The sequence below is a fragment of the Stegastes partitus genome, unplaced genomic scaffold (assembly GCF_000690725.1).
Source record: "Stegastes partitus isolate 25-593 unplaced genomic scaffold, Stegastes_partitus-1.0.2 Scaffold212, whole genome shotgun sequence".
In the NCBI taxonomy this organism is placed as follows: domain Eukaryota; kingdom Metazoa; phylum Chordata; class Actinopteri; family Pomacentridae; genus Stegastes; species Stegastes partitus.
The window spans coordinates 1-14,516 of record NW_007577943.1 but is presented as its reverse complement, the minus strand read 5'-3'; the positions used below and the strand labels follow the sequence as shown (position 1 = coordinate 14,516).

The following is a 14,516-nucleotide window of genomic DNA, read 5'->3' as shown; positions in this document are numbered from 1 at the left end:
TTTTTTGAGTGTTTACCTGACTAGCTTTGTACTGTTTTAGTTATATTACAGTTATATTAATATTCAAAATCAAATCACTTGAAACATTTAAGAAAAGTATTTGGAAAATATTCAGAAATTTACACCATAGAACTATGACAATTTATCATTTCGTTGTCAACTATCAAATGAATTGCTGACTATTTTGACAATTGATTTAATTGGTTTGTGTATTTGTTTTAAAGAAACAAATGTGAATATTTTCTGGGTTCTATAATAATGGTTAGTTGCAGCCCTACAGCAAAGTAAATGTTTACATGAGTAGTTAAGTCGTCAGTTAATTGTCATTCGTGCAAAATGTTCAGCGTCTGCAGCTTCTACTAGAAGAGAGTTTGTTGCTTTTCTGCTTGCTGTCATTGTAAATATTTTGCCATCACCTCTGACTGTAGGGAAGTTTTAATGAGCGTTTTTTTTGTATATTTGCTCTCAAGTTGTGAATGATTAGTTGATTTTTTGAAACTTTGAAACTCCAACATGACTAACCATCTTTTCTGAGTGGGGCTACATTCCTGGGCGTTGGGCCTTTTTATTTTAGGGCAGATGTGGGACTGTCATAGCTGTAATGGCATAAAGCTGTATCTCCCTGTAACAACATCACAGTGATGCCTCCAGCAGCTCCCATTCATTCCTAATGTGATACACAATCCTGTTCATTTCTAATGCAGCTGATGTCAATTCATATCTCTTCCAATTTCGCTGCCCGTCCCCCGTGAGTCACTGCTCTCAGTGTTTCCCTGATAATAACCATATTCGTGTTTGTGTCTGTGTGTGCAGGAGGTCCTGGAGTCGTGTCAGACTCGTGTGTCCAAGCTCGAGCTGCAGCAGCAGCAGCAACAGACAGTTCAGCTGGAAAACACAGACGCCAAAGTGCTGCTGGGAAAGTGCATCAACATCATGCTGGCCATCGTCACCGTCATCCTGGTGTGCGTTTCCACGGCGGCCAAGTTCACCGCGCCGCTGCTGCGTAGCCGCCTCCACCTGGCGCTCACCTGCGTGGGCGTGTCTTTGCTGGCGCTGCTGTGGAAGAACTGGGAACATTTGCAGTGCGCTTTGGAACGATTGCTCCTCTCACATTGAGACAGGAGGACGAATGAGACCAGAAAACTTTGTCCAAACCCTGGGTCACGTGTTGTCATGGCAACGCAGAAAACAGGGCGGAGTTTACATGTAGCCTTACACCAGCCCTGCTCCCAAACCATTCTGGGCTCCACGCTGACTTGATTTATGACCCCGAGCTTAACACATCTAAAGACGTTCCACGCAAATGTGTGGAGAGCTTTACCCAGAATGCACCTCCACATTAACAACGCACAGATATGAGCTGGTATCAATGAACACAACTGAACAAACAAGCCTCTCTGAAGGTGCAAACATTCAAACGTGGCACAACGCTGCCATAGCTGTGAGTCACTACACCGAGATTTGTCAGACCGATAAAAGATCAATCAGCTTGGATCAGATTCCAGGAGATTCCCAACAACACACACTAATATAAACAAGTGGTCTCATATCAGGACGTGGAGATACAATTGGTGTTTCCTATCCTTAAAGGGAAGTGTATCAGATATAGCGCCGCCTCTCACCTCTAAACACTCACTGGCTGTCATGTGGCCAGCAACGGAACACAGTTTGCCTCCTTGTACACCAGCCAGCTGTGACAAACACAACATCCACCTGAAGGTTGATTTGTACTGTCAGTACTTTACTGTGTTCTGTATTTATGTGATGTTTTTTCCTGTCAATGTCTCTTTCAGAAACACATTTTGAAGCCTAGAACACATGTTGTTTTAATATGTTTGAATGTGTAATTCTGTGTATTCATGTGCGCCTGCTTACGTGTGTCTGTACCGTGTTTCATAAAGGAGTTTGGCTTTTTGGGAAATCAACACTTTCATGTCTGCCTGCGAAATATGAAGCTAGAGTGTGGCGATGGTTAGCTTAGCTTAAACGCTAGAAGTAGGGGGAATGACTAACTTCGCACCAGAGATTACAAAACGTTACTCTAAAGCTCACTAAGGTTATACGTCACTTTGAGGGTAGCTTCTGTAACTCTGATTCAATAATTGTTTTACTGATCCTCATGGTAAAACGAGGCGTGTTCATGAAGTACACATGACTATATGTAAAGGTGGATGAACTCTCACCCATACAGTTTATATCTGTCGATCTTATCTGGACATGTGAAGCGACACATCACATACTGTTTCATATGGTTTCACTCCTTCTCTCTGCATTTCATTGGTTTAATCTGTACAAAAACAAAGCATAAAAACTACATTTTGTGGTTTTTCAGTGTTACAAGAGGGACTATTTCTACCTGTCTGACACCAACAGCCTCAATCAACCACAGCGTGTTGTTTTTGTGCTTTAGTTGTTGTGCGAATTAAACAAATGTGCAGGTTTTGAGCATTAGAGGTGGATTTTGTCATAAGGCTTCCAGTCATGAAGCTAAGCTAAGCTAACCGCCAGCTAGTTGTTTGCTTTGTGTTAAATGGACAAAAAAAGATTTCCCAAATTGTCCAACCTGCTCCTTTCCAGGAAAGCTTCTGAACTGCCTCTTGTCTTGTTAAATTTGATACTTTTGGGGGTTTTTTTTGTTGTGTGAAATCTGTTCAAGTTTTCTGCTTCTCAAAGATATTTAAGGTGAACATGTGGTTTGCAAGTCGACGTGCTTCACTCTCTTCGCTCAGCTTTAGCATCGACCAGCTAGCGTGTACGTGAACCTTGAGGAAGGAAACCGGCTGCTACCTTTGAAAGGAATAAGAGAAGCAGAGGATGTTGGAGAAAGTTTTAAATGTGAGCTTGTTTGACGTAAAGATCCTGATTTCGTTGAACTGCCTTTTAATGAGAGAACAAATTAACTTCAGCGCGAAAGCCTTTGATGTTGTGCTGCGTTCATGGCCGGTGGGAATAACAGCAGCGTTTCTTACCTGTTCAAACATACTTTAAAGCCAACAGATACCGATTACAGTCGCACCTTTTAATTGATTCACCTTTTTAATGTTTGGAAGTGACTCATTTGAGATGACGTCTGAAATGAGCTCAGAAATGTCCTGCCCTGCCGTGAGATTTGAAGCCTCATGAATTGTAATGAGATTGTTCTGTTTTGGTTGTTTTACTTGAAACAGGTGTGTCTGTTCTTGCACTAAAATACTCAAATACCTACTGCCATGTTCACAAGCAGCATTTACCCCCTTAAAGTTACCACAAGTGGTAACATCTCTATGGTAGCGGCTGTTTATCCCACGTGGCCTGAACACAGCATCACAGACTGGACCGAGGGAACTGAACAATGTAGCTCCGTGCTCCCTGACCCGGATCACTGTGACGATGAGGGGGTGAAACGGGACTGATGCCTTTTCAATGCAGCTTGTTTCTTCTCCTGTGTGACTGTGTGTCTTCAAGAAAAAACAAGCCAAATATGGAGATTTTTAAGGAAGCTTAGCTTTTTTCTTTTTTGATTTCTTACCACTATTAGTCTTTGATCTTTTCTTTTTTTTTTTTTTTCAAAATTGGCTCAAACATTACTTCTGTCAGGAGAAAGCTGTAAGTCCATATTGTATATTTTAAAATCTCTGTCTCTTTGATGTGCATTAGTTTCTGGTTATGGATTTTCCATAACCTTTTTCTTTTTTTCAAATGAAAAAATAAATCTTTGTTTTTTCTAAGAGGTGCTACCATCTCATCCATAATACACAACATGCTCCACGAGGACAGGCCTCATCTGTGGAGATCAAACCACCCTGCCAGCATCATAAGGAATTCATACATAAACTGGGTGCAAATGACTTTGACAGACAGCAGCTGTGCAGCTTGTTGCTCTGGTACAGAGAAACATTCACCAATAAATGCATTCTTTCTTGAACTTAAAAGAAAATGTCTGACATGCCTGCATTACTTTCACTTGGGACTTCTGTTTGAATGTGTGGCTGCTCCCCAGTCCACAGTTTTTATGATCTACATTTTTCATTCGGTCCACTTCTGGTATAATGTGCCATAAAAATCACATTAAGTTCACAGTAACTGCAGAAGATTGGCAGGAATCTTGAAACTTAAGATTAAAGTCAGCAGGGTCTGACTGCGCTTCATGAAGAAGACATTTTGATTTAATGGTCTGAGCGAGGCAGCCATCTGACACTCTCCCACCCAGAACCATGTCAGCTACAGTGATGGACATTTTAAATTTTCATCCACTTCTGCCGGCCTCATATTCATTATTCAGATGTTGTTTCTTTGCTCCTTTTCTTGCCTCCCTCTCTCTGCCTTGCACTGCTCTGTTACTGCCACATTTTATGTGCCTCAGGAAGACTTGGCTCGCCCCCACACACCAGGTCAGGTTCAACATCTGCATCTGCTCAGCACATGTACAGGTCTACTGTACCGCATAAAGGGCACATGGAATAAAACAGAGAGAAGAGGGACACCTAGCTGTCAGATGTGAGCAGTGCCTCCAAATTACAACCACTGTCCAATTCAAAGTAAATGTTAAGAAAATTGTCATATATATGTCATGTACCTTGTCTTCACGTATTATTTATGTACATGTAGTTTGATTAATTACACACAATCTATACATTACACACATTTATAGTATATTTTGCAAAAGATAGAAGTTGCCATGTTATTTTATTTTTCACAGATATCACTGATCCTGTTAATGTACTGATATGTGGCAATATGTACTTAGACCTTTGTGGATTATTCCTTGATAAAAAATAATCAGCAAAAAAAAACTTCATTAAAAAAAACTTGTTGACAAATATGGGCTTTTAACAGTGTAGAAATAAATGAAAGGAAATGATACTCTGCACTACCACTAAGATACTGTACAGTATTTCTCCCCTTTAAATGGTTGTAGTAGTAGTAATAATGATAATAATAATGATGATGATGATGTTGTTGTTTATTAGTAAATTGTTGGTATTTAAAGGGCAACAATACTGTACAATATGTTATTGTTACATCTTATTTTATATACCTGCTACAATAATAATAATTAGTAATATTTTCCATAAGCAACATATAGTAGAAAAATCAAGAGCGTGGTGTGAGCATATAATCGAGAGAAATTAATTTTTTTTAAAAAGACAAAGTAAGGCAACAGTATCGCAAAAATAAATAACAACAAAAATGTGATGTCAATACATATTTTTGTGTTTTTATTCATCCACATAAATTTTAAAACAGGAGATGCTAGAAAAAATAAAATGAAAAAATGAAATAAGCAATAATAAGCAGGCTTTACTGGTAATGTTGTCAAATGAATAGGCTCAAATTAGTCCATGCTATTATGATGTATTTAAAAATAAAATCTACATTCATATATATATAACTGAGGGTATCAACAGTCACTGCAGTACTCGGTAGGTGGCGGTGAGTTTCTTCCTCCTCCACAGCGGCAGGGGGCGCTGACGAGCACAAAGTGTTGTTTTGGCGCAAAGCGGAAGCCGTCATAACTGTCCACCATAAAAAAAACGACAGAGACAAGTTTAATGTGTTTGCGGAGGTTTATGGCAGGCGTTAAATTAAATCGTCTTATTACAAATATATAGCATATATAGCATTAAACTCCTAAACCAGCCTCGGACTGAGCTGCTTCAAACGTCGAGGAGCCGCGCAGGAATGTCGTTCAGCCTGTTAGCTAACGTTAGCAGCCGCAGCTAACACCACCAGAGCAGCGTTGGAGAGATAGTTTCATGAATTTACGTTGTTTTTTTAAAAACTAACGAGCACTTTCTGGATTGACTTCAATTAAATGGATGAGCACAAGGAGAACATTCAGGCCGAAGACGTCAATGTGAAGATGTCTAATGCAAGAGAAGAGGAAAAGGTTGGTGTGAGCACTTAGCTGGATTTAGCTTCTGGTTAACTTGAACCCTAAACCGCTTTGTTTACTTTTCTGACGCGTATTCTCATGAAAGTCGCTGTTTAGCGCAAAGTTCAGACAAATGTACACATAGAGATATGTGTTTTGGAATGTTGCATCTGTCTTAACATTGAAACAGGGTGGAATAGTCATATAAATATAAGAAACCACTTAGACTCCATGCTAATTTGGATGGAAGAGATTTTGCTCAGATGATTCAGTTTAGGGTTAATGAAGAAACTGTAGTCAGATGTTTGTGATTGGTTTTACTGCAAAGAAAAACAAAAGATCCACAGAAATGTCATGGAAGTGTTGTTCTGGATTCTTAACAGGCTGGTACCAGCAGCTTAACAGGACTGCCCATGTTTATATATAAACCTCATGAAATAAAATACACTTTCTTCTCCTGAAGGCTCTGAAACTTCACCGTCGTTGTGATACTCGAGTTCATTTTTTGTGAATACTTGCACTATACATGACAAATTTCTTTTGACAGCAGGCGGCAATATGTCAGAGATTACTTGAAAAGTAGTCATGTAAAGTACAGGAGTTATTGTAAATATACAGGCTGATCAGTTTCTCTTGACGTGAAGGAAGATGCTTGTTTGGTGCAGACTGCAGCTTTGTTATCTATATTAGGTCAAACTAACTGCTATGTGCTATTTACGGTACTTGTTTTGCTTTTTTTCCCTAGCCCTAGTAATAATGCAAAATATTCTTTGTTTTTTTAGTGATTCTAGTTAACGCACCAGTGGTACAATGCTTGGTGTTGTGTTCAGTTTATGTTGATAGATAGCAAATGTTGGAAATAATGAATGCAGACACTTCCACACAGAGGAGAATCAGGATGACTTATGGCCTTCATGATCAGATCTCAAAACACCTCATCAAAGCTCAGAGACACTGACTGTTGTGCAGGCCCAGATAATGTGAAGTGACACCGTGCTGGCCTTAACTGTTATCTCTCAGTAAAGAATCGTTGCTTAATGTTCTACGTGTTACGTTTTGCTAAGTGTGTGGCATCACTTCGTTCTGTGACGTATACTAACCAGCATTATTCCTCCTCAGGCTAAGCCCTGCAGCAGAATATGTCCTGCTGAAGAATCTGCTGCTCAGGAGTCCCAGTCTCAGCCCAACAGCGACTTCAGCCACCCGGTGTACAAAGAGATCGCCTTGGCCAACGGACACATCAACCGCATGTCTAAGGACGAGCTCCGGCTCAAATTAGCAGAGCTGAAGCTTGACACAAGGTGAGTGTTTGGTGGTAAATACTTTAAGCTAAAACACATCAAATTTCTGTTGGCCTTGAAATATACATATACATAATAAATAAATTGAACTACAGAGCTGCCCGCAAAAAAAAAAATGTATGTATGTATGTATGCCAAAATCTCAACTTAAGGTGATAAATGTCTTGAAAAGTGCTTTACAACTCAGAAAGTGTATTTTCTACATCTTTATCTCTTTGTACGTGAAGAGGAGTGAAGGATGTGATGAAGAAGAGGCTGAAGAGCCACTATAAGAAGCAGAAGCTGATGCAGACTGCAGCAGAGGGAGGCCCCACTGACACCTACTACGACTACATCTGTGTGGTGGACTTTGAAGCCACATGTGAAGAAGATAATCCCTCAGACTTCCTCCATGAGATCATCGAGTTCCCCATGGTCCTCATCAACACGCACAACTTAGAGATCGTGAGTGGAGTTTGGGTTTAGGGCAGCGTTTATCTTTGTTTTATAGATTTTCCCGTCTTAAATATGTTTGTCTCATTTTCTGTGCAGGTGGACTCCTTTCAGGAATATGTGAAACCAGAACTGAACCCGAAGCTTTCAGACTTCTGTGTGAAGTTAACGGGAATAACTCAGGTTAGCTGAGCTCAGCCGCCTTGATAATTTAAGTAGACTTTTTGTTTACAGGAATAACATGTTGTTTGTTGTTTTCCTGTAGAAAATGGTGGACGAAGCAGACCCATTCCCAGCAGTGATGCAGCGAGTCGTGGCGTGGCTTCAGGAGCGGGAACTTGGAACAAAATACAAATACGCCATTCTGACTGACGGGTAGGTTTTGTTCTAATACTGCTGCAGAATTTATGTGTTTCTTTTCTCATTCTCGTGACACAACTTTTTGTTGAACGCCTTCTGCAGGGCGTGGGATATGAGCAAGTTCCTCAACATCCAGTGTCGGATCAGCCGCATCAGATATCCTCAATTTGCGAAGAAGTGGATAAACATCAGGAAATCATACGGGAACTTCTACAAGGTACGTCGTCCAGCTTTGCAACTGAAGAATATCTTTAAATTTAAATGCAGAGTAACGAGTATAATCAGACCTCTGCTAAATGTAAATGTATCCTATGGGGTTTTTGACCACTATTAGTGCTGTGGGGCAGTATTTTTTTATGAATGGGTCCCTGTTTTCATTGTGTCTCGTGTGACCTGTTACTCCTGCCATTGAAGCGCAGCAATGCTGCAGCTTTAGAAGATGGATTACATTCGTTGGCCCTCAGGCGTGCAGAAAATGACTAAACAAAACCAAATTTGCCCACTAATAAGTAATATAAACATATAAACAGCTGATCCACTTCATGTAAATGACTCTGGTATAATTTCAGAGTTTGAGTAATTAATTTCCCAAATAGAGAGCAGTTCAACAGAAACTGGATGCTGATGATGACTTCTTGATTTGAGCCAAAATAAAGCAGGTTTGTGCTCAGTTTTAATACGACTAAATGCAGTATCCAGTATCCATGCTTTTTTTTTTTTTAAAGGTAGAATGCGTCTCAACATCCATTTTTCTAGGTTAGAAAAGCATCTGTGCTACTGCAGAGATGCTCCGACCTATAAACCATGTTTTCCAGACATAAGGGCCTGTTTGGTATGAACTGCAGCAGAAATCACATCTTCATGGTTGTATATGTTTAAGTGGAAAAGAAACAAACAATATATAATTTCCACTAAAATCACAACTCGTATTGCGATCACAGTATCTCTCAAAAATAACCGCAGTGTGATTTTCTTGGTTATTCCTCGGGTGTTGTTTGGCCCTGAGCACAGCAGAGTGACCACCAGTCAGAGCTTTGCTTTGATTTGCTTCCTCACAGTGTCGGCTTTAGTCTTCACAGAGAATAAAATGACTTCTTTACTTGTGTGAGCACCACAAACTCAACAAGATTCAGCATGTGTTGTGTGTTCAGAGCAAGTTGGTTCAGATCTGAGGATTTTCTGTTGTGAGCTTGGCATTAACTGCTTCAGAGTACAAACACTTTGAAACTGTCTCTTGTGTCTGCAGTGCAGCCACTGTTACTGGTTCTGGACATAAAGGGTCTCCTGTTTGATACAACAGCAAACCCCCTGTTGTTTGTCTCCTTCCTCCAGGTGCCTCGCACACAGACGAAGCTGAGCACGATGCTGGAGAAGCTCGGCCTCAAGTATGAAGGTCGTCCTCACTCCGGGCTGGACGACTCGCGCAACATTGCCAGGATAGCTCTGCGCATGCTGCAGGACGGCTGCCAGCTGCGCGTCAATGAGCGAATGCACGCCGGCCAGCTGCTCTCAGTTCCCAGCTCGGCCCCCATGGAAGGAGCTCCGCCACCTCATAACCCCCGCAGCAGAGACTAAATGCCAAAACAGAGGTTTGTATCGGCTCTAACATCTGTCGCCACTCTGTACTCTGTGAGTTACAGACTAAAAGCACCTTTACTGGAGCTTCAATCTGTACATGGGGTCTGGTTTAGATTTAAGATTGTCGGGGTCTTCGACTTCATACGTGAGGGTTCCTCTCTGATCATGTATTTTTTACACCAGATGTATAAGAACAGATCATTCCTGTGTGTTGTGGGCGTCAGGGTGTTAAACGGCCTCACTTTGCCTTATAGAGCTGCTGATATTCAACGATTTGATTTCAGTAACTTTTAGTTGCCCCATAAAGGTGAAAATTTGGTTTTTGATTCTAGTTTTGCCCCCAAGAATCCAGTTTTGAACAAGACTATAATGAACAATTGGGATTTGTTTACATTTCAAATGTAAAGAAATCTGCAGCTTTACATGAACACTGATGTTTTTAAGTTTGGCCTTTCCAGTCCCATATCTGTCCAACTACTGTGCTAATAAAAACGGAGAATGCTGCTATCGCTGTGCTGCTTGAAGTGCCACATCATGACACAGCCATCACATCACACAGTTTGCCACTTTCCCAGAGTAAGTTGAAGGTTTGGAAACAGTCCTGTGGACTTTCATTGTCTGTATTGTCTCAGATTCTGAGAACTTATAGCTCCATATAGTAATTCTAGAAATAGTGTACAGGCGGTCGTTTGACAAACCTCGTAGTGAACAGCTGCAGAATTGACATTTTGTCTGTTGTACGTGCTGTATGAGTTGAGCCTGTCTTGTAGTGTTTTCATCTTTCTATGGATGTTGACTTTTATTTCATGGAGGATGATCTATTTTAACGGGAACAGATATTCTTCTGAATGCTAAATAGCTCAAATAAAATATGTTCTCAGTTCATGTTTGCAGTTTGTCATTTTCATTCAAGCTTATTTTTTAATATGGTTTTCTTTTGTTGTGGACTTTTTGGTTGTCACTGGATTGCTGCTGGATTCAGTAGCATGGATAATACAGACAAATGTTTTAATAGGTAAGTCTTAATTTATAAGTATTAAAACAGCAGTTTCCTAGTTTGCTGCAACCAAACATGTTAGCATGGATGAATCATCAGTATGAGAAGTTTAGTCTCCAACAACAAATGTCACAAAACAAACGCACAATAAAAATTGCTATATTTAAAAAAAAAAAGCAGGATTACTATTGCAACAACACATCATCAGTAGGGTAAAACTAACCTGTCTCACGACGGTCTAATCCCAGCTCACGTTCCCTATTAGTGGGTGAACAATCCAACGCTTGGTGAATTCTGCTTCACAATGATAGAAAGAGATGACATCGAAGGATCAAAAAAGCTTTAGCAGCACGTTTTCAAACTGTGATTGCCAATTACACAAAGCCTGTGTCAAAACTACACCCCCAACTTTGTCTCTATGTGAAAAGTTAATTATATCTCTGGAGAGAAAGGAACACATGCACGATTGTGGTCAATTTTTTTAACAAATTTCTAGTCTGGCCCACTGTGTATTTGAGTTAGACTCATCATCTGGTTTAGCAGATTATGGTTTTAAGTTTATGCTTTAGCTAGCTAAAGCTATCACTAGCTAATTAGCTAAAGCTAATTTGTCCTCTTGACCCCCAGACTAATCTTTTAATTGTTTTTTGACACCCTGACATGTTTGTATCAGGTTACTCGTACGACTAAAATAACATAAAGAAACAATCTAATAATTATGGGAAAAAAACACCGCCAAAGAAATTAGTTTTGCTAAAAACTAACTAGCCGTGTAGCCTAGGCTAATGTTGCTAACTTTAGCTGGAGAGCTGTGTCTCGAAATTAGCCGTTTCCCCTTTGACTGTAATCAAAGCAACAGTTTTGACGTGTCTCAGTTTGGAGTTATTTAAATGGTAAAACGGCAAAATATAAATGAAATCTAATGTAATTTAGATTGTAATTATTTCATGAGCTTTATCAGCAATTAAAAAACATAACAGTAACTTCTCCAAAATTGTTTTTGAGTGTTATATTAAGTTTATTATATTGTATCTAAGTTCTCTTGGTGTATGTTTAAAGGAAAGTCTTTCCTGCATAAACAAATAAGAGTAAGTGACCAACAACAATGACTGTTAGACCTACAGCCACTCGCTGGAAAAGAAAAGTATTGAGACAAACAGAATGAGAGTGATGCCACTGATACCACATTAATAAATAAGGTAACTGCAAAGAATGATCATTACAGGGCAAAAATAACACCAGATAAACTTAGTAAACAGTCTAATTCTAAACAGAGATGAGAACTTTGTGCTCCATCTGTCCTCCCATCAGCAGAGACATGAGGGAGGAAGAGCAGCAACCTTGGATCTGTGAGTTCTTCAGCTTCCTTCTACCATCGTCTACCAACACTCCCAAATGATCTGGGAAAGCACACAGAGTGAAACGTGACGGAGGAATAGTTTGACTCCTCGTGGCCCAAATATGTTTTGTGTAGAAGTTGAGGTTGTACTGACCCTCTAGCAAACCAAACAGATTCCTTATAATCACATGAGAGCTGTTAAAACTTTTTACATTCAGTATTGCCTAATTTTACCCACTGAGGGAAGAAAACCAGAAAAAAAACAGCTGACATGTAACATTAATATAAATAATTCATACTGATATTTAAAAATATATTGTTTTATGCACATGTGGCTCATAAACCGTGAGGAAATGTGTCCAAACAACAACACAAACAAAAGAGACACCAGCTGAGATGCTTCAGTAACTTATTATTTTATAATAAAACTTTATTATTTGTCTGTAGCACCATTCACATGTGATATCTTTGGGCCTATTAAGTACGTATAAAACTTTAATATTTCATTCACATAAGTGCAGTCACACAATTAAACACAGATTGTAGTAACTTATGCAGATGAATTGTTCCATTTCTCCACACACTCTTGCTTTTGAGGTCACATTGGCTTCTAGTGGTTCCTTTGGGACTCATTGCTTCAATACTTTATTGGTTTTTGGCAGCTTAAAGGCTTGTTTTCATTGTTAAAAACACTTTGAGGCAGTGACAGCGTCAAATATATTACAGTGTTTTAACAGCTATAAACGGGAGCAGTGTGTTCGGACGCTTCGGAAACATTTGGCACCACTCAAGTCCCTCCAGTGAAGCTTTCATCACAGACAGGTGCTGTACAGCGTCACTTTGTGGCTGATCTCGTCCAGGATGCGGCGGGCGGTTCGCTCCAGGTCGGCCAGCTCTGCAGCTTTGGCCTCCAGGATGCGCTGGTTGGCTTCATAGGAGATCTCCAACTCTGAAAACAGACAGAAGGCAGCTTGAATGAGGGCTATTTGTTCATGTATTGTTGATGATGTGTGATGCATGTTTTATACTTTATTGTTTATACTCCTAACTGTCTGAAAGCAGAGCAGTTTCTGGGCATTTTTTTTGCTCCTGTCACACATTTTTTTTTACTGTGGACCTGTTTTATAAAGTCCTATGGAGACAAAACCATGGATACAAGCAGAGAGAACTCACACATGTTGTCTGTGCAGCATGGCATCATTATAGTGATAGAAATTATATCAAAGAAAGAAGAAAAAAAAGTTGGATTTTTTCACTGATTTATTTTACAAAAATTGAAAAAAATTGGAATAAAACGTCCAACATTCAGGTGTTACTGGAAAAAAGAGGTGACTGCATATTATAAATATTTTACCGTTTACGTTTTTAATTTGTTTCCTACTCGTCTCCTTTCTGCTCTTTGTAAACACAGCCTGCAGTTCAACCCAGTTTAGCTGACCAGGCCCTGAATTTTTGTCACAACTGTTGGTCGCAGTTGAGTCACGAATCGCTTCACTGTTGTGCTGCAGAGTGGAGACTTTTTTGTCACTTTGTTCATTTTTTTGTGGTCTAATTTTTTTTTTTAATGAGACATGTACAATGAAGTGAATTTGATCCAATATCGTGATTTTAAGCTTAGATTTTGAAAGTTTTACCAAAGGAAGTGCACACCACAGATGAGCAGTTCAAGGACTGTCGTAAAGTAGAAAACCCAATAGATCTGTCTGTTCTCACAGTTTCTGGTTCTGATAAACGGTGTCATTTTAGCGATTGTTAAAAAAGACATCATGCCTTTCAAACTAATTTGAGGGTGAATTGTCTCTATAGGAGTGGCAAAGACAAAGTTCCTGCCAAGCTGGATTATTTATTTTCTTTTTTATGACCGTCACCATATCTAGTGGTGAAGTGTGTGTGTGCTCACCAAGATTCTTGAGGGTTAAAACACTGCATTAGTCAACTTTTGGGAGCATACAAGCTCCTCTCTTTTTCCCTTTAATTCAACACCTCTTAATTTTCAGAAATGCAAGAAGGAAGTACAAAAAAAAAACTGCAATGATCAACAGTTGTCCTACATCACCGTGAAAAAAGTACGTGCATTAAAAACGGTCACCTCCGAGTCTCTGCAGCTTGCTGCTGCTCTGGGCGAGCAGCTCTTTGGCCTCCTGCTGCAGCTCATCAGCTTTCCTTCTCGCCTGCAGCACCGACTCCCCTTTATCCTCCACCTCGTCCTCCACCGCCTCGAATTTATCCTTCACCTCCCCGTCAAACTCCTGCATGACAGAAGCACAAATATCACTGATGACAGCACTGTGGAAAATGAGCCAAAATGAAAATGTCAGCTCCTTCACAAAGTTCAAGGCGAATAAGGCGACCTGCTGCGCCTCCTCTGCGTCCAGTCGGGCCTGGTCGGTGAGCCAGTCGGCCGTCTGCACCAGCCGGTTCACCTCCAGGTGGTTCTGTCTCAGCAGGCCAACCTCCCGCTCCAGCTGCACCAGGCGACCCGTGGTGTTACTGAGCTTCAGCTCCGACACGGCCGTCTCAGACTCCACCTGAACAACACAACAGCAGCATCAGTATGAAACTGGAAGCAGAACATGTATGTAACAGAAAAATGTAAGATACTGGAGGTTGTTGAACTGCAGGAGCTGGAGCCTGTTTCTACTGGGTTTGTCGACT

The 14,516-nt window shown here is 40.3% G+C and overlaps 2 protein-coding genes across 2 annotated transcripts in view; both read left to right on the top strand.

The window, feature by feature from the left end:
• Positions 1-3,707, top strand: part of tmcc3 (transmembrane and coiled-coil domain family 3) — a 37,552-nt gene extending 33,845 nt beyond the window's left edge. The window contains exon 5 of the mRNA XM_008280855.1: positions 814-3,707. Coding sequence (XP_008279077.1) covers positions 814-1,116 — 303 coding nt within the window. The 3' untranslated portion in view covers positions 1,117-3,707. The remainder of the gene's footprint in view (positions 1-813) is intronic.
• A 1,795-nt stretch (positions 3,708-5,502) lies between these two features.
• Positions 5,503-10,410, top strand: LOC103356631 (3'-5' exoribonuclease 1-like). The gene is made up of 7 exons (XM_008280854.1): positions 5,503-5,869; positions 6,974-7,155; positions 7,383-7,599; positions 7,687-7,770; positions 7,853-7,962; positions 8,050-8,164; positions 9,280-10,410. The coding sequence occupies exons 1-7, from the start codon at positions 5,795-5,797 to the stop codon at positions 9,520-9,522; spliced, it is 1,026 nt and encodes a 341-aa protein (XP_008279076.1). The 5' UTR covers positions 5,503-5,794; the 3' UTR covers positions 9,523-10,410.
• The last annotated feature ends 4,106 nt before the right edge of the window (positions 10,411-14,516 follow it).

Bases quoted from the DNA above. Each gene is read 5' to 3' on its own strand.
- LOC103356631 (XM_008280854.1), top strand. From the start codon at position 5,795: ATGGATGAGCACAAGGAGAACATTCAGGCCGAAGACGTCAATGTGAAG. The intron at 7,771-7,852 runs GTTAGCTGAGCT...GTTTTCCTGTAG, and splicing joins AGTTAACGGGAATAACTCAG to AAAATGGTGGACGAAGCAGA. The intron at 7,963-8,049 runs GTAGGTTTTGTT...CGCCTTCTGCAG, and splicing joins TACGCCATTCTGACTGACGG to GGCGTGGGATATGAGCAAGT.